Raw genomic sequence first — 24868 nt, 5'->3', positions numbered from 1 at the left:
CAGCCACCAGAAAGTCCATACTGCTTTCCGTAGTCAATGGCTTTGCTCTCTCCTAACCACATGTCCTTAACATCTTAATCCATACCAATATTGGGAAATAGCTGCTTGGCTGATTCAAAATTCCCCATGAGAACCCAAGGCTAAATGGATTTTTTGGTATGTTTGATATCATTTTTTTCCCTTCAATGTATACATGTATATACCTGCAGTTTCCCTTCTGAGGCCAGTCCAGATGTCTACACTTCCATCTATCATCAAGGTCCTAATAAGCTCCAGCTCTTGCCGGGTATGGATGCTAGCCAGAGTACCGTTGAGCTGGCTACACTGGAACAAGGCTTCCGGCCAGGACTTGCGATCAGTCTGCGCGGCATACACCTTGTAACAACCGTCATGGTAAGGCGTCCATTCTTCAGGGCAGTAGCCAGGCATTTCTGGGTGTACTGTTGGTGTAGTTACTGTGGTTGTGTGAGAGAAAGCGAGAGAGAGAGAGAGAGAGAGAGAGCGCGTGTGTGTGTGTGAGTGTGAGTGAGTGAAAGACAGGGAGGACAATTTTTTGACGAATTATTTATTTAAATTTGAATGGCTGATTATTCAATAAAAATCCCTATAGAGAAACATGCAATTGGGACAAAAGTATTCTTTATTTTCATATAAACATTTAAATTCTGTTTCATTGGTGCAATGCAAGCTTCATTGTTACAGGAAAGTCATATTGACCCTGAATTGTAGTGATGCTAGACCAGTCAAACGATTGGCTGCAATCTGAAGCTGATGTGGCCTTTACTCCAACTAGAAGGCTTACAATGCACCAAAATTAGATTTTTATTATCACTATTCAGAATGTCAATGAGGAAAATTGTTTGTTTGAACTTCTTTATCTACTGCAAGTACAATATCACAGGAGGCGCAGCTCAGTGGTAGAGCAGTGGTCTCATAACCAGGAGGTCCCAGGTTCAAAAAATTAAGCTGATGCACTAGTACCCTTTGGCAATTAGACATTAATCCTCATTTACTAATTCCCTAAGAGAGGATATAAAGCCATCAGTCCTCTTACTTACAAGCATACACATACTTTCTCAGTAGTCAGGTAAAACAAACAAACATATACAACATCTTTGAAATCAGACCATGTTTGGATTCTAAGCCTTAATGATAGAGAGTATGTACTGTACTGCATTTATTGCTTGGTTCTGAATAGGAAGAGTTATGCTTACCAGTACTGTATTTGCATAGAGGTTTGAAGAGTCCCTGACAGTTGGTATCATCCCATCCTCCTGTAGGTAACAGGCTAATACAACCCTCTCCTGGAGCTCCGCTGGGTTCGCTAGGACCCCAAGCAGTGAACCAAACAGGCCAGGCATCCGTCCACTTGAACGCACCATCCACCTACAAAGATATAGAAAATGTCATCTCATTTTACTTTTAGGCAATTACATTCATGATCTAGTCTAGTGATAGTAAGCATTTTAACCTTTACAAAATGGCTGTGTATACCCTGGTTTGTGGCTCACATGGTTGCATTTCTTATCATACACATCATATACATCATATATTTCTTATCATTTCTCATCATACATCTTGAATGATGACTGACAACTCACTTACAGAGTCAGAGAAAACACATATTTTTTGTAATGTACTATTTGGAAAGGCAAAAACATTTCCTTCCTTTGCCGCCCTTCTTTGTCCTGGTTGCGCTCACATTAAATATCATGAGCAATGGGGGAGAGGAGGGGGGGGGGGGGGGGGGGAGTTGTCTTTCATAATAATGTTTACCTACTGTTTGAACATGGTGAAACTCTTTCCCTTCTATTCTCTGTTAACTTTAATAATGAAGTAGAATATCACAAAACTCATTATTTTGTATGGATATGCTAATAAATTTTTGGAGCCCAAGTCTAGATTTCTTAGAAATCCAGTTTGTGGCAGAGGGCATGTGGCAACTGACTGAAACAACTGAAATTTTGCCTTTTCTGATGCCTTGGATATATAGCAAATGAAGGAGCCCATAAAGATCTGAGTGAAAAAGATGTTCTCTGATGCTTAACGTAAAAATCAAATGAATGAGTGTTTTTCTGACACAAACACAATGTGCACATGCATCTCATACTCACTTGATAGAGACCAATCCAGAGAGGGTCACCACCGGAGGTATGTGACATGGTCTCAGCGAAGGCTTCCTCATACCAGCTCATCACACTACTTAGAGAGACATCATCACCAAGGGACCTACATTCATCCTGGGCCTCAGAAAAGATATAGGGGCGATCAACCACCTGGTAACAGCCGGTATCAAACTGGGTGAAGCCATCCCGACACTCGTTGGGTTCATCGGGTGGAGGTGAGCCATTGGGATCTATTCAGAAACACAACAGCAATTACATGGATTGTTGAAGAGGCATTTTGACCTATTTGTTGTCAGGTAAAATTAATTTTTGCAGAGGGGCAGCATTTTGAAACCCGTTACAGCTCCCTGTTGATTTTTTTGTCTGTTTGTTAGTTCAGTGGTATGAGAGATCAAATTCGTGCAGAATTAACATCTTCACAGGGGGCAGACAGCATATTTGGTGAGACACATTTATGAACTTTAAAAAATGCAAAAAAACAATAAGCAAACATGAGTGCAAATTACAATACAGCTTTGGTTAACAGATCTCTAATAGAGTTTTCAAGATACAGTGGAACCTATATATGAAGACTGATCAAGGAAGCTTTATAGGTAGGGGATCTTTATCTAAAGGTTTCTTTAGTACAGGTTTCAACAAGAAATTATTTTTCAAGGGAAACAAAAATGTGGTCTTCCTAAAGAAGTGGTCACTTAAGGAGGGATTGACTGTACTATCCCAAACTACATAAAATTAATTGAACGTAGAAAGGTTGAACATCTCTTACCTAAGACACCCTGACAGATGAAGCCCAAGATCGCATCACAAGATATGTCATTCCATTTGCCAGCATGAGTATCAATAGCTGTGATCTGGGTACAATCCTCCTAATAAAATGAATACCACATCAAAATAACATTCAAGAGATAATCAAGGAGGCGCAATGACTCGGTGGTAGCTAGAGCAGTGGTCTCGTAACCAAGAGGTCAGTCAATGCGATCATGACCTTTGGTAAGGCATTAATTCCCATTACCAAGTCCTCAAGCATCAAACATTAGATACAGTATACCCCATCATTTGAGACTTGTAAAATGTGGTAAACAGCAACATTTTTATAAATATAATGACATAAGCCTAATATGCTTCACAGTTCTGTATCTTATACAACACAGAGAAAGCGTGAGTGTGAAGAAAGGTATCTGCGCCCAACAAAGGTTCTATGTGTACTCACGTATACGTGTGTTATAAGACATAAAATTGTCAAGCACATTCATATAAGAATCATTTACAGTACCGGTATTGCAAATTACCAGGGCCCCGTTGCACAAAACTTACTGTTGATGGTAACTTTGCCATCAATGGCAACTACCATGGTAACAGGGTTGAACAGCCAATCAAAATCATGGTTTCTATGGAAGTTACCATTGACGGCAAAGTTACCATCAATGATAAGTTTTGTGCAATATGGGACCCTGGTGAAAACCTAGATTACCTAGAATTAAAAAAAATTGTATCAAAATGGTCTCCAAAACATATTTTACAACGTGAAGAACTTGCAAGGGATCATAGATAAATTTAGATTGATCATAAAATGATTCTAAAGATCAGTAGAAATATTTTGAGACAACTTCACATTCAGGCAACAAAGCATATTAGTTGATGCAGAGAGAAAACATGACCTTGGTAAAATACCAGTACAAAAAACCAACAACTTACACCGCTGCCGAAATTATTGGGTTCTCCTGGGTTCCAGTAGGTGTAGTCTACAGATGAGCCATCAGTCCAGTAGAATTTTCCACTTACTATCGAGTCGCTAAGCCCAATCCACATAGCTATTTCTGTCTTAACCAACTTAGATGTCAGGTATGCTGTGTGTTTGAAAGAAGCACATCGCTATTAAGTAACATCAATTTGTGTTCATTGGAAGCCCTTTACTGGTACAATACAGTACCTATGAATTGCTTTCATTACTAATATTAAAGAGTGATACTCATTTCATATACCCCAATCACACCAAAGAGAAGGACACCACACAGACAACAGACTGAACAAAAATTACAAGTACATCTAGTCCAATTGGAATTGGTGTAAAGTTGATTTGGTGGTGTGGCTAGTATTAGTTAGTTTTTACATTTAGAGAAAGCATTATATTGCCTTTCCTGAGAAAAATATTTGGGATTCATTTGAACCATATGAACAAATTGTCTGTTCAAAATACAGAAGAGCTTTAACTCTGTATCAAAGTTTCCAGCTTCAAACAAGCAAAATTCTTTGTGTATGAATGTGAACTAGATGGAATTCGACTGCGCGCAGTCGAAAATGATGCCTCCGTCATAGAGCAATTTTACAAACCGAAACGGAAGAAATTTTTCAAATTCAAGTTCAATTGTAATCCATTAACATGTTCTCAGAATATCGTGATTACAAGCAATTTCTCATATACATATATGACCCTTTGATCTTTGACCTCATGACCCTAAAATCTACTCAGTTCATTGGCTCTGCAAGATTTCCTGAGTTAAATAGTAATCCATCTGTCAGTTCTAATGAGAATGCGTCCACAAGCTATTTTTGCATACATAATGAGCCCATGACCTTTGATCTTATGAACCATTCATTGGCTCTGCAAGATACATAAATGATCTAAGTTTGGCAGGAATCCATCAATCTGTTCTAATGATAATACGATCACAAGCTATTTTTGCATACATAATGAGCCGCATGACCTTGACCTTTACCTCATGACCCCAAAATCTAATCAGTTCATCAGCTCTGCAAGTAACATACATGACCTAAGTTTGGCAGGAATCCATCAATCGGTTCTTCAGATAACGCGATCACAAGCTGTTTTTGCATACATAATGAGCCCTGTGACCTTTAACCTTTGACCTCGTGACCCCAAAATCTAATCAGTTCATCAGCTCTGCAAGATACTTACATGACCAAAGTTTGGCAGGAATCCATCAATCGGTTGTTCAGATAACGCGATCACAAGCTGTTTTTGCATACATAATGAGCCCTGTGACCTTTGACCTTTGACCTCGTGACCCAAAATGTAATCAGATTGTTTTCCTATAGTGATACACACTATCACTAAGTTTGAAGTTTAAATCTCCAGTGGTTCTTGAGATATCATGATAACAATCTCAATGGATGGAATTTCATAAGTTGACCTCTGTGACCCTTGACCTTTGACATACGTGCTCCAAAATCTAATCAGATCGTCTTCCTATGGTGATACATACTATCCTTAAGTTTGAAGTTTAAATCTCATATGGTTCTTGAGATATCGCGCTAACAAACTCAATACAAGGAATTTCATAAGTTGACCTCTGTGACCTGTGACCTTTGACCTACGTACTCCAAAATCTAATCAGATCGTCTTCCTATGGTGATAAATACTATTCCCGAGTCTTAAGTTTAAATCTTAAATGGTTCTTGAGATATTGTGATAACGGTCAAACGGGACGGACGGACGGACGTACGGACGGACGGACGTACGGACGTACGGACGTACGGACGGACAACCCGAAAACATGATGCCTCCGGCACCACCTTCGGTGGCGGAGGCATAAAAATCAATTGTACTGATTCTATTTACGATGAATATAACATGACTATACGCCCTACGCACCTTGCAGTTCATGGCTGTGCACGGTCACCAGGTTAGTGTTGGCTATGTTCTTGCAGGTATCTCTCGCATCAAACCAACTCATACGCTGGGCAGCATCATCCAAACCATATATCTTATAGCACCTGTTGTCGAACCTCAACCAGCCGGTTTGGCAGTTCCCGATTGGAGAGAGCGTTGGTGGGTGCGTGACAGGGCCGATGTTTCCGTACGGCTTACGACAGACAAAGACGGTTTCTTTGGCACAGTTGGCATCATTCCATGTCCCCCCTAGCAATGGAATAAACAAATTCAACAACAAAAAAGATATATGAAATTACCCCCATATATATATCCCTATTACTCCCGTAAAACTACCCCCTTGCAGGTATCAGTAACCCCCTTGGCCCTCTGATAGCTTTATACTAAGGAGTAATCATGAAAAGGGGTAGCTGTGAACAGTTAGCTGCCAGTTGTAAGACAATTGCTTCCACAAAAAATGCTCTGCATAATTTCCTACACTAACCAATTCCTAACTTCTAACCTGTTGTACAGTGTATATGGTTTCTACTTTCCACTATGCTGAAAAATCTTTTAGTTGGTTGCTATTCATGAATTCTCATTTTGGCGATTGATAAAGATTTGGGGGAAGGCATTTTTGTTTCACTGACCCCGAGCTGTGTTTTCTGAATTGCTATAGTTCTTTCTCCTTACCTAGTTTCTCTCTCGAGAAGCTTGCCTGCATGTTCATTCATTTTGAATTCACTTACCTGAATAGTACTCAGCACACTGCTCCTCCCCATTGTAATCATTTGGTTCACCACTAGTCCAGCTTGTATAGTCTACTGCTGAGCCATCACTCCAACTGATTGAGAGAGGAATTAGAATACAAGAGAGAGAGAGAGTGAGAGGGTGCCAGTGAGAGAGAAAAAGACAGACAGATGGAGATACGGAGAGAGAGAGAGGGTGCCAGTGAGAGAGAAAGAGACATACAGATGGAGATACGGAGAGAGAGAGAGAGGGTGCCAGTGAGAGAGAAAGAGACATACAGATGGAGATACGGAGAGAGGGAGAGAGAGGGTGCCAGTGAGAGAGAAAGAGACATACAGATAGAGATACGGAGAGAGGGAGAGAGAGGGTGCCAGTGAGAGAGAAAAAGACAGACAGATGGAGATACGGAGAGAGAGAGAGAGAGAGAGGGTGCCAGTGAGAGAGAAAGAGACATACAGATGGAGATACGGAGAGAGAGAGAGAGAGGGTGCCAGTGAGAGAGAAAGAGACATACAGATAGAGATACGGAGAGAGGGAGAGAGAGGGTGCCAGTGAGAGAGAAAAAGACAGACAGATGGAGATACGGAGAGAGAGAGAGAGAGAGGGTGCCAGTGAGAGAGAAAGAGACATACAGATGGAGATACGGAGAGAGAGAGAGTGAGAAGGTGCCAGTGAGAGAGAAAAGACAGACAGATGGAGATACGGAGAGAGAGAGTGAGAGGGTGCCAGTGAGAGAGAAAGAGACATACAGATGGAGATACAGAGAGAGAGAGAGGGGGTGCCAGTGAAATATTAGAACCTTCACATAACCTATTCATTGATTTCATGAAAACCTAGTCATATGGGTTCATCAGATATCCTACTGCTGCCACCACACGATTGAAAGACAAGAGCACTACCAAGAGATTGCTGAACATAGCCACCCAATAATAATTCTAGAGAGATTAATAGACTGACAACACTACAGCTGAACACTAACTTAACACCATGGTGCTGGGACTTACGAGAAAACTCCTTCTGTTGTGTATTCCCTCAAGCCTATCCATGAGTATTTCCGGTCTTCTACTTCTCCAAATCGTACCATCTAGAAAGACAAATGGATATGCTTGAACAAAAAACAAATATAGTGTATGATTCCCTGTAAACATGCATGAAGATTGCACAGCATCTACCATCAGTTGTTATCATACATTCAATAGTTTGTTATCTGTGGTTGCATAAAGAGGTTTTAAGATCACATGCCCAACATATTAAGCTTTATATATTGTATTATTCCTGATTTGTTGTTTTTAGTACTGAAATGAAAAATAGAGCACTTGATTAGCAAAAAGAATAAAATTATATTTATATTTCATGAAATGATTATTGTCCTTTCTTATTTGGGGGTAGGGGTGCTATATGCCCGGCCCCCCCCCCCCCCCCCACTCTGGGGTCGGAATGACCGCATGCGTGTTACCAAAATGTCCGGTAAAGGGGTACTTTTCACGCACCAAAGTCCGGCTCGTACATACACAAAATCGACTTTACACACCGGACTTAGGGGGTGTTTTCAAAAGGAGGGAACACGCATATGCGTACCCTAAATAACACTAAGTGGGAGGGGCCGGGGCTATATGACAAGAAATCTACAAGAGAGTAATTTAAAAATAGACTGACATAGTTCTTGAGGAAGTCATTTTCCTCTTGGCTATGTATAGAGGCAAGGTAGCCACCACTCTGCATGCAGTACTCGTTAGCATTCATCCAGCTCTTCAGACCGGCGTCTTGGCTTAGACCCTGACTGAAGAAATAGCAGTAGTTGTTCAGTGGGTACAGGATCCAGTCTTGGTTGTCTAGACAAGGAGGATCTGATGATACAAAAGAATGAACAAAATTAAGATTTCATTCAATCCTTGTAATTTCATGAGGTTGTCAACAATGGACTTACATGTTTATAATTGGTCCAGATTTTTGTCATCAATGTACCTAATTGGTCCAAATAATTATCCAATTACACAGATATAAATAATTTGTCAGACTACCACCCCAGACATCCAGCAGGTATAGAATCATATAACCCTGATATATCACTGTGTGATAGCATTTAACGTTATATAAATGCCTGGAGGTGAACTTTTGAGAGCCATCAATGGAATTATAGTATCCAAAGATACTGCTGGGCAAAATATTTTAATTTGAATAGAAAAATATGAAGGGTTCATAAAAACTTACATGGCGTAACCGTACTAGGAGCTATGGTCGTGTATACTGGATGTGTATCTACAGTAGAGAGAATAGGGGAGAAAGAGAGAAAGAGAGAATGGGAGAGAAGGAGAAAAGAGAATTGGAGAGATAGGGAGAAGAAGAGATAAATGAAAAAAAGAAACAGGAAAGAAGAAGAGATAAATGAGAAAGAGAAACAGAAAGAGAAACAGAGATAAAAAAAAAGAGAAACAGAGAGACGGAGAGAAAAAGATTGAGGGGACAGAGAGGGAGAGAGAGGCAAGGAGGATACAGCAGAATGAAAGGCGGATGGAAAGGAAAGAGCAGAAAGAAACAGACATAGAAAGAAAGAGATAGAGAGAAGATGGAGAAAATACAGAATTAAGGGAATTATAAAGATATATTAGCAGATAGTACACAAGATGATGGGAAACAAATACGCAAAATAAAGACAGATTTTTTGCAAAAATGGAACAATACATTGAAAGAAACCAACGAGCTGACGTTAGAAATACAAGCATAATACTGTAATACTGAGTAAATGCCCTTCTAGCTCTGAAGTAAACTCAGTAAACATATGACACATGCACACAAAGATGCAAAACACCTGTTGACATATATTCTATAATGATGGATGTTTCTATTATCTTCCACTCTCTAAATCCTCATGTAGTCACTCGCAGGAAATCTCTTATTTCATCCAAAATCCTATGTTGAACCAAAAGCATGACACAGTTCATGTTTCCATAGCGAAATTCAATGCAGAAAAATCTAGACATGTCACAGCTTAGGTATGTTTCCAGGAGATACCTACATATTTTTATAACGGTCTATATACTACAAATAAGAGAATATTCCATATGAAAAGGACAGCAGGGAAAGCGGGACAGTATTTCTTCCTAGATTTTCCCATTTCCCTGGGATTAGTGAACCCCAAGAGGGTGTTGAAATATGACATTATACCCACTTGGATACATGGATAGCTATATCAAACAAACAAACCAGACATGACTAGGTAATTTTTTCACAATTTGAAGAAGAAAAAAAAATTGATAGTAAGCCGATCTAAAAAATAGTAAGTTTTGAAAACTATCAAATTACATTATCAATATCATCGGTTTAAAGTTCCTCCATTTAGAAGTACCTTTAGTATCAGTTTTTGTTTAATTCTGTTCGAAGACTTTGAAAACAGGAGCACAATCCAAAATTCTCCTACTCCTACCCCCTCTCTCTCTCTCTCATTCTCTCTCTCTCTCTCATTCTCTTTCTCTCTCTCTCTCTCTCTCTCTGTGGCTCAGAGCCCTTTTAGCTTGGAACAGATGATATGGCACATAGAGAGAGAGGGATGCATATTGCGAATCAACATTACGTATTTTTCAACAATTCCTCATCTTGGCTAGTCTAAGGATACAATACCTTTTAAAGATTTCCAGGCTAGTTCTTGCCCCAGGAAGAGGGGTTCCTTCTTAAAAATAAATATTTTCTTCCTAACTGTCTAGAAGAAATGGACTTTGTTTCTACTGCCTGAACGACTATAACAGTTTCAGAAATTGTTCTCAAAATTGTTTGTATAACTCCAGAGAATTTAGAAAGCATGTTTGTTGACATGGTATCAAGAATCTGACTGTCATACTCCATGACTAGCCCCATCGTGGATTTGACAATGTTGGGATTTATTTGAGTTTCGACAAACTGGCTGTCATTTTCAACTTGTCTAGTTGTTGTGAATGTCCCATCCTTGGGCTGTATTTGAGTTCCTATGTCCTGGCTGCCATATTTGGCAGCCAATAGAGTAGAAATCACAGATGTTTCAGCAACATTGGGCTGTATTTGAGTTTCAAGAAAATGACTGTCACTGTAGTCTGCTTCTACAGATGTCAATGTTGTACCGGTATCCAAGGGAGTAGCATCTGTTGATGTTGCACCAAAACGGAGCTTTATCAAAGTTTGCAGAACTCCAACATCACTTTTCTGAGCTTGATTAGCTGTGGATCTGATAGCTGATGGAGCAGTAGTCTTTAAGGTTGCAACATTAGACTGTATTTGTGTTTCTAAGTACTGGCTTTCATGGTTCTGAACAGTGCCGGTTGTGGATATTGCAACTAATGGCGCAGCTTTCAAAGACGTCACGTCATTGGGCTGTATTTGTGTTTCAAACAACTGACTCTCATAGTACTCCTCTTGTGCAATTGTTGCAACCAATGGGGTGGCACGGAATGAATTTTCAGTCAAAGTTGAAGCGGTTTGGATCCGCGTCTCATGACATTGCACCATTGTAAACAATAGTAAGAGGGCAATCTGATTCCATAGCCATTTCAAATCATCCAAGTTATCTCTTGTGGTGCATTTGAAGGAGAGCGTGAATTCCATATTTTCTTCTGCTTAATCCTTCAAACAGCAATCAAAGAATAAATGCTCAAGGAAGTAGAGATGTAGCTGATCTGCAACTGCACTGTCAGTTTTGCCTTATGCCAACACTAGCTCTAATGACAGAGGTATTTCTGGGCTCATATAGTACCAGACATAGATAATTAGCTTAACTTAATCAGCAGAAATATTTGTTTACAATGCGCTAAACACTTTTAATTGGAGTAGTATCCTGCCTAGACGTAGCTGGTGTATAGATATTCTTGATAGTACAAGCAGACAATTATTTAACTGTCTCACACTGTAGCAGTATACTGTTGTAGCTCATGATATATTTTTGTCTTTGTAGCAAGACAGGAAATATGATGCCTTTGACAGAGTCACATCAAGGACAGCAGACTCTAAAATACATCTCTTGGGGGATGATGGCCAACTTGACTGAAAATGCTAAAGATGAACAGGATCGCTGCACACTCACAATGTTAATTGCACACATCCTCATACTTTAAACTTCAAAATGCACAAGATTTGACAAGCTGCCACACAGACCCAAACGGTGCATTTTTCTGAAATTGATGAGAGAAGTCAACAAATGTCATGAAAAACAATATCCATAACACATGTTGGATGTGTGAATGCAGTTTGGATGTTGCTCATGCTAGGTTTGAATCTATGTTTCCTGATACTCTATTGCACCATAAATCTGAGATATCCAAATAAACTTTTCACCTCCATTCTTTTAATTAAAAATGAATTGGTCACGCCGTAAGCTGGATCCAAACCTTTCCAGTTGCGTTGGAAACATCTTTTATTTTTCTCCACAACTATCTAAAGTGCAACATCATTGTTAACTCTTGTGCATATAACAATGGAATCAGAGTTGTTCAAAACACACTTGCATTGCCATTTCAGGAATTAAAATGGAACTGTGTCAAGAGCAAACATTGTAGATCTGTCCTTGCAGTCTACCCCAGCTGCTCAAATCCAAGTTCATTGTGACACACTCAATTAAAGCTCTATTAGCCTAGCTGCAATGTCTTGGCTGCCCTAAGACTTTGATCATACTATCCCCCCTTACAGGAAGGGGGGCAGGGGGCAACCAATTCCAAATTTAGAAAGAGCAACATGTGGGTCCTGTCTTATGTTTTCCTCAACTGTAACAAGCTTCACACAGGGGATGTTATGGGTTTACTGTTTTCTGTTTTCCTTAATTAAAACTTGGCAGCCTGCACCCATACAAAGGATATGATAATTTACAATGGATAAACTCTGCATAGTTGAAATGCTATTGTTCCATATTTATTACCCTACTTTTTAGAGTACCACTTAGTACACTCCTAGTCTGCCAACTTGAATAAGTGTAAGAGCCAACTGTTACTTAACATCAGTTTCACTCTTCATCTTTAATGGCTGAATTAATTATTAACTTTAAAATGTATTATGTAAAAACTGGATGACAACCTGCTATCTTAATTGCTCTAAACATGCTTGATAATTGAAAATTGTGGGCAGATCTTCTTCTTCGAAAGTCAACAAAATATAACTCCCTCAATTTTCACTTGCTTTCTTTCCCCTGATTTCCTTCTCAATCTTCCTGGAACCTATCCTACTTCATTAATCAACCCATCTTCTCTAAAAATGTTAGTTTTGCAGACTAGAAGCTATTCAGCAATGGATTGTATGGTTTGAGAAATCACATCAGTTGCCAAACTTAACTTGAGATTGAACAGGAAAAGACAAATGAAATCCTGGCTTCTCCATACCGCTGTTGATTATTTTCAAGTTCATGAATGCTACACATATCAAGGGAATACAATACAGTTTATCTTCATAAAGTGTATATAAAACTTATAAAACCTCCCTGATCATGATGACTATATATACTACATGTATCTCTTAGTTCCCTGAATACAATTAGGAAAGTAAAAATTTTGAATTAAAAAAAAAAGACGTATGAAATCCAATTACACACTCCTGTTAACATTGTCAATAATATCCCTTTCCTTATTCATTCCAACTCTATTCCTGACTTATAAAGAGAAAAGGCTGGAAAAAGAGGTTTATGATATCTTTTTATCTATCCTCAAGTCTAAGAAGTGATCAGTCAAAACAGTCAGCAGACATATGAAATGTGTTGCTTGATATATGATACAGTAACAAATGTATTAGATCTTCATACCCAATATAAATGTCAAAGGCTTAAATTCCTACTGTCTATTCATTACAGAAAGGTTCTAGTTTGGATGAAATAACATTCAAAACAAATCTGTATTGCATTTTAAAGTCATCGCAATTTCTTATGGGCAATTGTTAAAGAAAGTTCTAATTATGATATAAGGTAATTTTTGAAAAAGAACGAGAGAAAATTTGACAGAGAGAATGGGGTCATCCAGGTGAACTAATTCTAGTAACCAGATTAATAACAACATCATGGCCACCCTGCATTCCAGTAACCCTGGACGGTTTTAATCTCGATGTCTTTTCTCTCTCTCTTTGCTTCTCTGTCTCTCCTCTATCTATCTATCTTTCTTTCTAGCTGTCTCTGTATCTGTACGTCTGTCTCTCTCTCTCTCCCTCTCTCTCTCTCTAGCTTTCACATTCTTCCAGAACCATTACACTCTGTCTCACACACACAAACACATGCACACTCAAACACACATACTCTCTCTCTCTCTCTCTCTCTCTCCTTCTTAGTCTGTCTGCCAGGAAGTAACACCTTCTCAGGTTTCACAGGTATATATCCAACACTAACTGATCACCTAGCAACAAGACAAGCCGTTTGTGACTGTAATCTTACCCTGAATCAGTATCACTCATAAACTAACTCTAATGAGCCTTGGAAAGTACAAGTACATCAAACAGAGTTTATCATCTGTTTAGTGCCGGAAGGGTGATCATCTCCCTTCTGGCTCTCAAAGGACAATATGAATGAAGATACAAACTCATTTGTCCTCTTATGTCAACACATAATAGAAGCAAACCTTCATCATACTGTAATCTAAAAAGAACAATTCAAACCTGGAAGAAAACTATCCAAACGATTTTGAAATTTAAAGAATAACTCGATATCTTTTTGTATTGTTGTTTTTTGGTTTTCATATATAGTAAGGATGTTATTTCCAATCTTTGCTGTGCCACCTGCAGAAAGATCTTAGTTGTCCTGTGAAAATGACAGTTAAATAGAGAACATCACATCTCATCACAGCAGAAAGCATGCCACAAACAAAAAACTGAAAACTCAAGATGGTTTTTAGCATACCTCGACATCTCATACTGCAATTTAAATGCATTTGGGCTGTGATTAATGAATACATTTTCATCAATTAAGGATGTGAAACTGAATCTAAGAAGTGATTGCATTAAAAAAAAGTAACTGCATATATGATGTGATTCTGAATACATTATCTTCACTTTGTCTGAACTTACATTAAAAATAGTAATTGCAGTCTCTGATGTGATATGTGAATGCATTTTCATCACTAAAACATATTGATACTGCATTAAAAAGTATCTACATTCTGTGATGTAAATTTTGAATGCATTTTCATCACTTTATAAACATGTGACATGAAAATGGTAATTTCTCCAAAGATGTGACTTCTGAATGCATTTTCATCATAAAGCATCTGAAACTGCATTAACATATTAACTGCATTGAAAGATGCTATTTCTGAATACATTTTCATCACTTAACCAGCTCAAAGTGTATTCTGTGTATGATCTTGAATGAATTTTCAAATTAATTTACAAACTTTTGGAAATTTTGCAGATCCAATCATTGAGGTTAGTGCAATAGATGTCATTCCATTTCCGTCCATTCAAGAAGACCTCTGTACAGTCCTCTCCTGGACCCCAGTTATTGGGTTCACCCGTGTTCCAATTGGTATGTTCTACTGGAGTACCATCTGTCCACGTAAACCCTAAAGAAAAATACATAAAATCATTTTTTAATCCATATTATATACTTACGATATTCCAGTTTACAAAAGTCAAGCCAGAAGTTGAAAAAAAAAATAATTTACGATTAATGTCAGACATCTACTAACCTCCTTCTTCTGATTGGTCATGGAGTCCAACATACAAACTTGCAGTGCTGAAAATTAACAGAAAACAAGTGTTTGATGTATCTAAGTGCCGGTCATGGGATTTGTAAAAATGTGGTTTTCACAAGTGAATGGAAAGCATTGAGGACTGTCATTATACAAGTCAACAATATTAGAAAAAGTTAATAATAATTATAATATTAATAACACTGAACATTTATAATGCGCCATGTCTGTCAAAAATGACACTCCTGGCGTAGTCGTGTGGAAATTGTATAATTGTGGGCATACGACCATCAAGTAATTCAAGAAAGTAAGTAAAATACACATAAGTTAAAGTTTAATCAAATTCAGGACATAATTTGCAATAATAGAATAATACAATACAAAACATATTACAGTAATAAAAGGATGGCCTGACATAACATATGCTGGGTACACACTCACCGACCAAAAGGGGTAGTATAAATTTAATGGACTCCAAATATTTTACTCCAGACACTAAGAAAACTAGATGGAACTTCGACTGCACGCAGTCGAAAATGATGCCTCCGTCATAGAGCAATTTTACAAACCAAAACAGAAGAAATTTTTCAAATTCAAGTTCAATTGTAATCCATTAACAGGTTCTGAGAATATCATGATTACAAGCAATTTCTCACATACATATATGACCCTTTGATCTTTGACCTCATGACCCTAAAATCTACTCAGTTCATTGGCTCTGCAAGATGTTCTGAGTTAAATAGTAATCCATCTGTCAGTTCTAATGATAATGCGTTCACAAGCTATTTTTGCATACATAATGAGCCCATGACCTTTGACCTTATGAACCAAGAATCTACTCGGTTCATCGGCTCTGCAAGATACATAAATGATCTAAGTTTGGCAGGAATCCATCAATCTGTTCTAATGATGATGCGATCACAAGCTATTTTTGAATACATAATGAGCCGCATGACCTTTGACCATGACCTCATGACCCCAAAATCTAATCAGTTCATCAGCTCTGCAAGTAACATACATGACCTAAGTTTGGCAGGAATCCATAAATCGGTTCTTCAGATAACACGATCACAAGCTGTTTTTGCATACATAATGAGCCCTGTGACTTTTGACTTTTGACCTCGTGACCCCAAAATCTAATCAGTTCATTGGCTCTGCAAGATACATACATGACCAAAGTTTGGCAGGAATCCATCAATCGGTTCTTCAGATAACCGATCACGAGCTGTTTTTGCATACATAATGAGCCCTCTGACCTTTGACCTTTGACCTTGTGACCCCAAAATCTAATCAGTTCATCAGCTCTGTAAGATACATACATGACCAAAGTTTGGCAGGAATCCATCAATCGGTTCTTCAGATAACGCGATCACGAGAACGGGACTTACGTACGTACGGACGGACGGACAACCCGAAAATCCAGAGAAGAGTCAATGGTTATCAATTCACATAAATTTGCATGTCATAAAAATCACATACTTTCTTCACCAATGTGAGACTAATTAAGTGCTAAAATTGAGTAAACATGTATTGAGCCAAAATTTGAAACTTTCTAATTTCAAATTTGCATTTCATATTGCTTAAAAAGAAAAGGACATTGCAACAGCTGTATAACTGTGTCTTTCTATTTTTTTTTAGATAACTGATTGATTTTTTTGTTGGTATTCACAAATATTTGAAGGCTTGAGAATGAAGTTACCTATCAGGGTATCCAGACAGGATATAATCCTCCTCAGCCTGACTGTGGAAACTGGCTAGGTCCGCTCCCATGGCCAAGCAGTACATACGAGCATCGTCCCAGTTACGACGTGTGGCTCCACTCACATCAGACAACACAATCTGATATACAAAGTACAAGGAGTAATCAGTGGTTAGGAAGAAAGAGAGCCATTGGCTCCAAAGAGCAATGAACTTCCAGGTTGCAGCAATGCCACTTGCTGCCTGATTTTCAATATCTTAATGAGTATGAATAAATGATAGCAAAATTTGCAATGACTTGAATACAAATCAAATTATTCAGGAAAATCTAAATTTGAATTTCCCTTGCTCTCTATAACTTTGCAGTAAAATAATGCAACACAATACACTCAAACAAAACTACCTTCAAGTTTTAAAATGAAAGTTCTATTTTCAATTTTCTCAAAGAATACTAAATGTAAAGAAGACAATTGTTACAGTTGTTACAGTTCATTTTAGCAAATATGGACAAATATCATTCCTATCTAATGTTTTGACGTCTTACAACTTTTTACACTTTTTTCTTACCAAATAACCATACAATATTTCCTAATGATCCCATGCATGATTCCAAATTTGTCCATATTAAGGCATACAATACACCACATGCTATTTTTTATTTGAAGGCATACAATATATCATAAGCTATTACCATGTAGCAGTTGGCACCATAGCCTTTCCAGTTTGAGTCATAGCATCCTACATCACTAGGTGCAGTAGCGAGTGTTGTTGGTCCTATGGTCTGGGGCGCTGAATAGCCGCCACGACCGCGCTCACAAAGATATTTGTTTGTTGAGGCACAGTCGATGTTACGCCACAATCCAGCCATCATTCCAGATGTTGATGCAACACAGTTGCCCTTTGTATCATCTTTACATGAATAATCAGCAAGTAATTTTTCAGTGCATTTCATTTGAGAAATCGACATAAATTATACCAAATGTACGTACACAACTGAAATTGAAAATTGAAAATTGAAAACTACAAAAGACAATTACCTAATAGAGCGACATTTGATAGAATGTACACAAAATTAAAAGACTGTACTATTCAAGTGAAACATTGTTTATGCAAAGGAGATATAGACGCGCCGTAAAGCTAACATTATCTGACATCGTAATACCTATCATGCTATTCATTTTTACATCATCATCACAACCATATCATTATAATTACCTAGTTTTACTTACGATCATCCCCATTATTCTACCAATCTTTAGAATTTTGTGAAGGTACATGGCAGGACAAGTTATTTCTCTGTTGCAAAGTGGGATATTGTTCCATGTTTTAAATGCCGCCTCTGTAAAATGTTTTTCAAGTTTTAATGTATTTATATAGTGATACGTAACATCCTCCGAGCAGCAGCCAAACTATTTGATTGGCATATTTTGGCCTGTGTGACCAGCTAGCTGTCAATGCAAATATCTGTTGATAGATGATCTTGCTTTTGTTTGCAATTGCACAATATATACCAACAAAATTCTACCTGGTTGAGCATAGTCCCAGTTGGTAAGGGTAACTGCTGTATTGTCACTCCAGCTATACTGGCCTGGATTCTCGACATCACTCAGTCCGGTCCAGAACAGACTGCCATCTTGAGAACCTAGTATGCTGGTCAGAACACTCTGCTCATACCTAGTAAAACAGAACATCATAATCAACATTAGGCCTGAGTCATGTCGGGATTTTCATAAACCGGGTCCCGACGGCCTTGTACCGATCGGGACCCGGTGTCCCGAAATCAGCTCGCAGGATTTGTCACTTGCCTCTATAAAAAGCGCATATCATCAGTATGTCCCTTAAAAGTGACCTTTTTTATCAATCAAATTAATAAGCACATGCATACCTCGGCTCAGATCGGTATATTCTTCCATTTGACATTATTTTCATCCATGATTGGCGATGTTTAGTGCCATTTTCGTGCCTCTAAAAGTAAAAAACTGGGGCAGAAATGTAAAGACAACATTCGAGCCGCCATTTCGATTTATGCAGGTTGAATAATTCTGGTCAAAAAATATGAATGTTAGAATAATAAAACGGCTTTCTAAAAATTTCTTCTGTACAATATACCGATCATATAATATTTTAAAGACAAAATAAATATTTATCTCTTATTTTAAACATCGCATGCTTTTTTTTAAAAGCTGAAAATTACTTGGTAATCAAGAGTTTCGATACGGATAGCGTTGCAAGGCAAGTTGAGACTAGTCTCAGAAAAATGCGCAGTGCTCCTCGTAATTAGCTGTAATGCGTGCCAGAAAGAACCCAAACAAAGACGTGATCGTAACGAGAAAAAAATCATTAAAAACTACGAGAGCACGATTGGAAAGACAACTACTGCTCAAAATTACCATAATCAGATAGATAACTTGGACAAAGAATTCATTAATCGCCCAAGAAATGCCACAGAAATTGTGATAATCAAGGAGTAACTGGGTACATTTTTATTGCAAGGAGCCTGCTGCAAATACTTGAATCCTTTGTTATACGGCTTTTTACCGTAGAGGGCGGTATTTGCCTCGTATAGCCTCGTGTTCAATTTAAACACATGTAATTCGGATATTGCAGCAGGCCCTTCCGATAATGATTGTACCTATAGTAACTCCTTAAATATCACTATTTATGTGGCTTTTCTTGGACAACTATTGTTTTCTTCCTCCAAGTTATATATCTGCTTACGATAATTTTAAGTAGTTGTCAATCCAATTGTGCTCTCGTAATTTTTAATGATTTTTTTCTCGTTACGATCACGTCTTTTTTGGGGTTCGTTCTGGCACGCATTACAGCTAACGAGGAGCACAGTGCGCATTTTTCCGAGACTAGTCTGAACTTGCCTTGCAACAGCTATCCGTATCGAAACTTCTTGTGATTACCAAGTAATTTTCAGCTTTTAAAAGAAGCATGCGGTGTTCAAAATCAAAGAAAAAATATATATTTTGTCTTTTAAAAATTATTCGATCGGTATGTTGTAAAGAAGTACTTTTTAGAAAGCCGTTTTATTATTCAAACATTAATGTTTCTTTCAACCTGATTCCTGCCGAGAGACCCGGCCAGTACAGTAGCTAGATAGCAGCTGGCAACAACAACCCCATGGGGCGAACTGCCTAATTCTCGCTACCCTAAATAGGTACGAAAATCTCGAAATTCGCGAGACGAGGTAATTTTCACTCTCTCGGGTCGTCACTACAACTTCCGGTATAGAGTCCCATCCCGCTGGCGCTAGCGCCTGTGTTCGCTGTGCAGAGTTTTCACGCACGCTAAAATCGATGCCAATCAGTGTAATTTGTACAGATTATAATATGCAATGGAAAGCTTCGGGCAGAATTAGTGACTTTAGCACAAAAGGCCGTTAAACTCTACCGTGAAAGAGAGGGTTGTGATCACGAACGCCTGCACAGGAAGCTGTAATGTCGAAAAGCTATCCCATAATGCAATGCGCGTTTTCAGGATTTTCCCCGGATCTCGGCAGAATCGCTATTTGGGGTAGCGAGAATTGCAACCCATATTTATATCAGCAGTTCGGATTGATTCAGGATGAGCTAGAATATGATTGGTAACCATTAAATACTTAAGTTTTAAGGTGGATTGATTTTAGTGGTGTGCAAAACTGCAATTTCTTACATATTTCGTTATTTTTTTCGGAGCGTCGGTTCTCAAAAAACGAAACCGGGACCCGACGGCAACGGTCGGGTCCCGGTGTGATCGTCGGTACCGACTCAAGCCTAATCAACATCATAATCAAAAACATAATCAATATCATAATCGTCATCATTTGCTGCATTTTTCCTTGATATCAAAATGTTAATGTGAATTTAGACCATCCAATCCAGTCAACCCATTTTCACGTCTTTAACTAACTGAGTGACGCGGTAAACCACTACAATAAAAGGCACATTTTGTAAAACATGTAAATGAATGGCGAATGCATGCACCAAAGGTCCTACACATCTTCTCTTAGATCTGTCTAAGAAATGTGAAGCATCTTTGTCTCTTCATTAAACAAAAATTGCTGCAGTTTGCAGCTCCATATGTATAAGGCTTTACTGACCTATCAGCGACAGAGACAAGGTTTCCACGGGGGCTGAACCCGGCACAGTCAGCTCGAGCATCCGCCCAGTTTTTGGGTGTATCCATCACAAAGTAGCAAGAGCCTCCATTGGCTATATCACCCTGATAGAATCAAGACATACCTTTGCAAATCTTATTTCAGTTTAGTCAATCTTCATGACATAATCACTTGACAAAATTAAAGACAGCTCTGATTTTCATACACATAGATTACCATTTGTTGAAGTTTACAATAACGTAAAGAAGAACTTCAACATAACTTTGAAATATTGTCAGAAATGTTGTTTCTCCCACATTAATTCATAATTCATCTCTACATTGTCTTTAAGCTAACCTTCAGTATTAAAGGAGAGAGCAAACCCTAGATATGAGATGATATGCATGCATTTTTGCAATTCCTCTTTATCATTGACTTTGTTTAATTACTAGTGGTTCAATGTGAATACTTTTTGGGTATCCCCTCTCTTGATATGTCTCATGTTTGCAGAATCTGCCATTCATATGCTGAATAGAAAGTGAATCTAATGGTCAGGATAATAACACAATGTGAATTGATTTTCAATTAACAGTGTAAATGCTAATAGTGTTGTTTAAACAAGAAGGTATCCCTTTGTTTTTTTAAAAAAAGGGTTGGAGGTGGGGGTGGAGGTTGCACCTCTGGACAACACCATATATTTGAAGATAATTCTTTTGTTCAAAGAGCTTTAATGACTGAATCACCCCGATTCTTACTCATCTTTTGTACCAAATTTATGAAATTTAAGTCAATAGGTACAGCGCAGTCAAAACTGTCACAATATGCCAATGGCCAATGGCAATTTCTCAATAGTTGATGTACATAATGAAGAATTATCAATAAATGAATTGTGTGGAATAATTCATTATAAATGGTCATCAGCCCATGGTCAAAATTGATCCAGGAAGGAAGGAGAGCTAGGGAGGGAGGGAGGCTGCAGAATCTGCTTCCCTCCAGCTAGGAGAGCACCAGAACCAGGCCCTTTTAAGGTTAATACACCATACCAAGTAAAACTCACCAAACTGCATCCTGATGGAGTAATGGGTTCAAGAGTAGGACCAAGATTTTCCTTCGGTCTCTTGCATGCTCCATATTGCTTAACTGAACAAAGGTTGTCATTCCAATAACCCTGTATTTGAGAACACAGACATTGAATCTGAATCTAAACCTGTATCTGTACCTGATGACATAAGGCTCAGCACTCTTGGTCAAGTAAGACAAGTCAGACTTAGTGTAGACATGAAATCAGAAATACTATTGAAAATGTTGTTGTACATGAGCCTAGCAAACATTGTGATCTTAAATTTTAACTACAGTTGGATGTACAGAGTCCCAGACTGTAGGAATGATGATTTGAAGGAATCTTTGTCAATATATTATTCAATACACATGGATTCTACTCAAAATGTTTTCCTTGATTAGTGATTCATAGTTTATAGCAGACATGTAAGGTAAGACTTAATATTTTTTGAAAATTGTTTTTGCAAAAATATATTGAAATACTATATATGTTTAAAAAAACATTTGAGAAAGTTAATGAATTACAAGAGAAATTTTGCTCTTATTGATGTTTTAGAGAGGGTTATCCTATTTGCTAAAAAATGGCATAATAATGTACATTTATAGATTCTGTCACTTCAACTTTGTTTTTCATCAGTTATCTAACTGTGTATTTGATTTAGACAGACGTTTTTTCCAATAACTTTTTACTTTCAATTCCCTGGGGTTACCTTTAAATTAATAATATGTATAACACTGTCAGACCTATTACTACAAGGATTGAATGCTATGAGCTGCCTCCATTACAAAATGAATTAAAATTAAATTCAACAATCCTCATCAGAATAATGCACTGCACTGCTACTTTAACTTTACAATTAACTAAAACCAAAGTCGAAATTGATCATCAAGTTATACAAATTGCAACTATTTCATATTCCTGGGCAATAACAAGAGAAAATGAATATGACATACATGTATGAAACTTTAAGGGCAAATGTGTTGTTGGCAGAGGAAGAAGAAATAAAGCAGTAAATAAGGAACCCCCAAGAGAAAATGTAGCAGACACAGAATAATACATACTGACGTATGCTTCAACTCACAAACATATACATTTCAACGCAGTCTTCAGCAGTTCCTGCATAATTGTTTGGTTCATCCGTGTTCCATAGCGTGAAGTCCACAGGAGTTTCATCCTCCCATTGAAAACTCATAGGGGAATTGCCGTCATTTAGTCCGATCCAGAATTCACTGTCCATCCCGTCTGGTCAGAAGATAATGGAATGGCAAAAAAGTAGTTGAAAATACCTGACATTAGCCCACAAAAATCAGATCAAAACTAGAGAACACATTTACATATATATATATATATATGTATATATATATATATATATATATTTGTACAGGGCTCCTCCTAATGCTTCCTTAGGGTTACGCCTTCCAGTGCATTTTCTTAATGTATTCATTAGGTAATTATTATGTTTATAATGGAAAAATGAAATTGAATTGGATTTAATTGAATGCATTTCGCCAATATGGCATTTCTTATATCCCACAGGCAGATTCCTGATAACCATGATGCCATCGAAAAAACATTTCAAGTCACTTGAAAATTGTTGGCTCCAACATATGGTCTATGTGCTTAGTTTGGATGAACCTTGAACTGTGAACTTTTAACCTCTTAATAAACCAATTAGTTTACACCTCCATGACAGGTACCAACTTAGAATTACTAACAGAACTTTAAAACTAAATTTAATACCCTCAACAGTTAAAGAATTTGTACATCAATCAACCCCTGTGACACTGACTTTGACCTTACAAATAAAGATTAGAAACTCTCAATCTGATTTATCCCGCCCAGCTACACATATTGATCTCATCATCTCAATTATTAGTCAGGAAACACTTACTGTCACGTGCCAGAGCTAGGATGAAACTGTTCTCGTTGAGGTCATGAATTGATGCCAGGTCGCCACCGAGGTCCTTACACTTCTGCTGAACATCAGAGAAGCTCAGTTTCGTTAGAGTGTACATGTAGTAACAGTTATTCCCATATCCTGACCAGCCCTCTGGGCATCGGTAACCAGGGCCGAGGGTCGTGACCTCTGGATCCCTCACGTCCATCACTGGGTATTTTTGGTGGGGAGGGGGGAGTGTAATAAAACATTTATAATACAATTTTAAATGGGGGGAAAGGAACCTTTCACATCTTCAATGCAGGTGTATTCCTTGTGTATGGTACATATCTGGCAGAGGTGGGCTTGCTACATTGAAAAATAACTTTCAGTAACCTTTAAGAAATATGGATTATAAGAGATCATGGATCATCTGCTGCATGATACATGATCTGAGAGGGACCTGGCAGAGGCCTGCGACATGGCTCTCACATTGGTGAGGACCTAAAATGAGGATCCTAAATGATGATTGCAAGGAATACATGTAGAGAACATATCCTTCATAACATTGGATGAACCTGACCACATTTACGCATCAGAAATAGAGAAAGAGAGGAGGACGGAGCACACTAACTCAGGGTCTTTTAAACAACCATCACCTTTGATCCTCCTAGCAAAACACTTGCATACTGAAAGGTATATCAAAGGCTCCCTTTGCAACCCAAAATAATATTCTGCAAAGTTATTTCTCATACATTGGCAATTCAAAGCTATTATTATGGTCCCATATGTCACTGACCACATTTAATTTTTTAGTCCACCCGATAATTGAATTGATTTGCAAGCCCCAACTAATACCAAAGATCAAGTACTCCTGTTGGAAATCAATGTTCAGAATACCATGATGTATGGGACACAAAATGACCAAATATCTTGGACTTGCATACATGTACATGTACTTCCTATAACTGTATACGGCATAGAATCCCCGAGGTATGTAGATTAAAATTGCCAATTGTTCAAATTCCTTGCTTGAAATCCACTTA

At 38.0% G+C, this 24868-nt stretch overlaps 1 protein-coding gene across 5 annotated transcripts in view; it reads right to left on the bottom strand.

Moving 5' to 3' along the window:
• Positions 1-24868, bottom strand: part of LOC576927 (macrophage mannose receptor 1) — a 65102-nt gene that overhangs the window by 3046 nt on the left and 37188 nt on the right. For all 5 annotated transcript variants that reach the window (XM_030972071.1, XM_030972070.1, XM_777190.5 and 2 more), the window contains 19 exons: positions 23838-24053; positions 23028-23188; positions 21944-22054; positions 20890-21011; positions 18328-18476; positions 17494-17711; positions 16804-16943; positions 15102-15148; positions 14808-14975; positions 8698-8745; positions 8143-8333; positions 7491-7570; positions 6486-6580; positions 5740-6006; positions 3822-3973; positions 2893-2992; positions 2115-2356; positions 1215-1386; positions 204-455 (listed from right to left, as the gene is read on the bottom strand). In XM_030972071.1, coding sequence (XP_030827931.1) covers positions 204-455; positions 1215-1386; positions 2115-2356; positions 2893-2992; positions 3822-3973; positions 5740-6006; positions 6486-6580; positions 7491-7570; positions 8143-8333; positions 8698-8745; positions 14808-14975; positions 15102-15148; positions 16804-16943; positions 17494-17711; positions 18328-18476; positions 20890-21011; positions 21944-22054; positions 23028-23188; positions 23838-24053 — 2931 coding nt within the window. The remainder of the gene's footprint in view (positions 1-203; positions 456-1214; positions 1387-2114; positions 2357-2892; positions 2993-3821; positions 3974-5739; positions 6007-6485; positions 6581-7490; positions 7571-8142; positions 8334-8697; positions 8746-14807; positions 14976-15101; positions 15149-16803; positions 16944-17493; positions 17712-18327; positions 18477-20889; positions 21012-21943; positions 22055-23027; positions 23189-23837; positions 24054-24868) is intronic.

Source organism: Strongylocentrotus purpuratus, unplaced genomic scaffold (assembly GCF_000002235.5).
Source record: "Strongylocentrotus purpuratus isolate Spur 01 unplaced genomic scaffold, Spur_5.0 spur5_scaffold_6, whole genome shotgun sequence".
Taxonomy (NCBI): domain Eukaryota; kingdom Metazoa; phylum Echinodermata; class Echinoidea; order Camarodonta; family Strongylocentrotidae; genus Strongylocentrotus; species Strongylocentrotus purpuratus.
The sequence above is the reverse complement of the archived record's forward strand: the minus strand, read 5'-3'. Positions and strand labels throughout refer to the sequence as shown.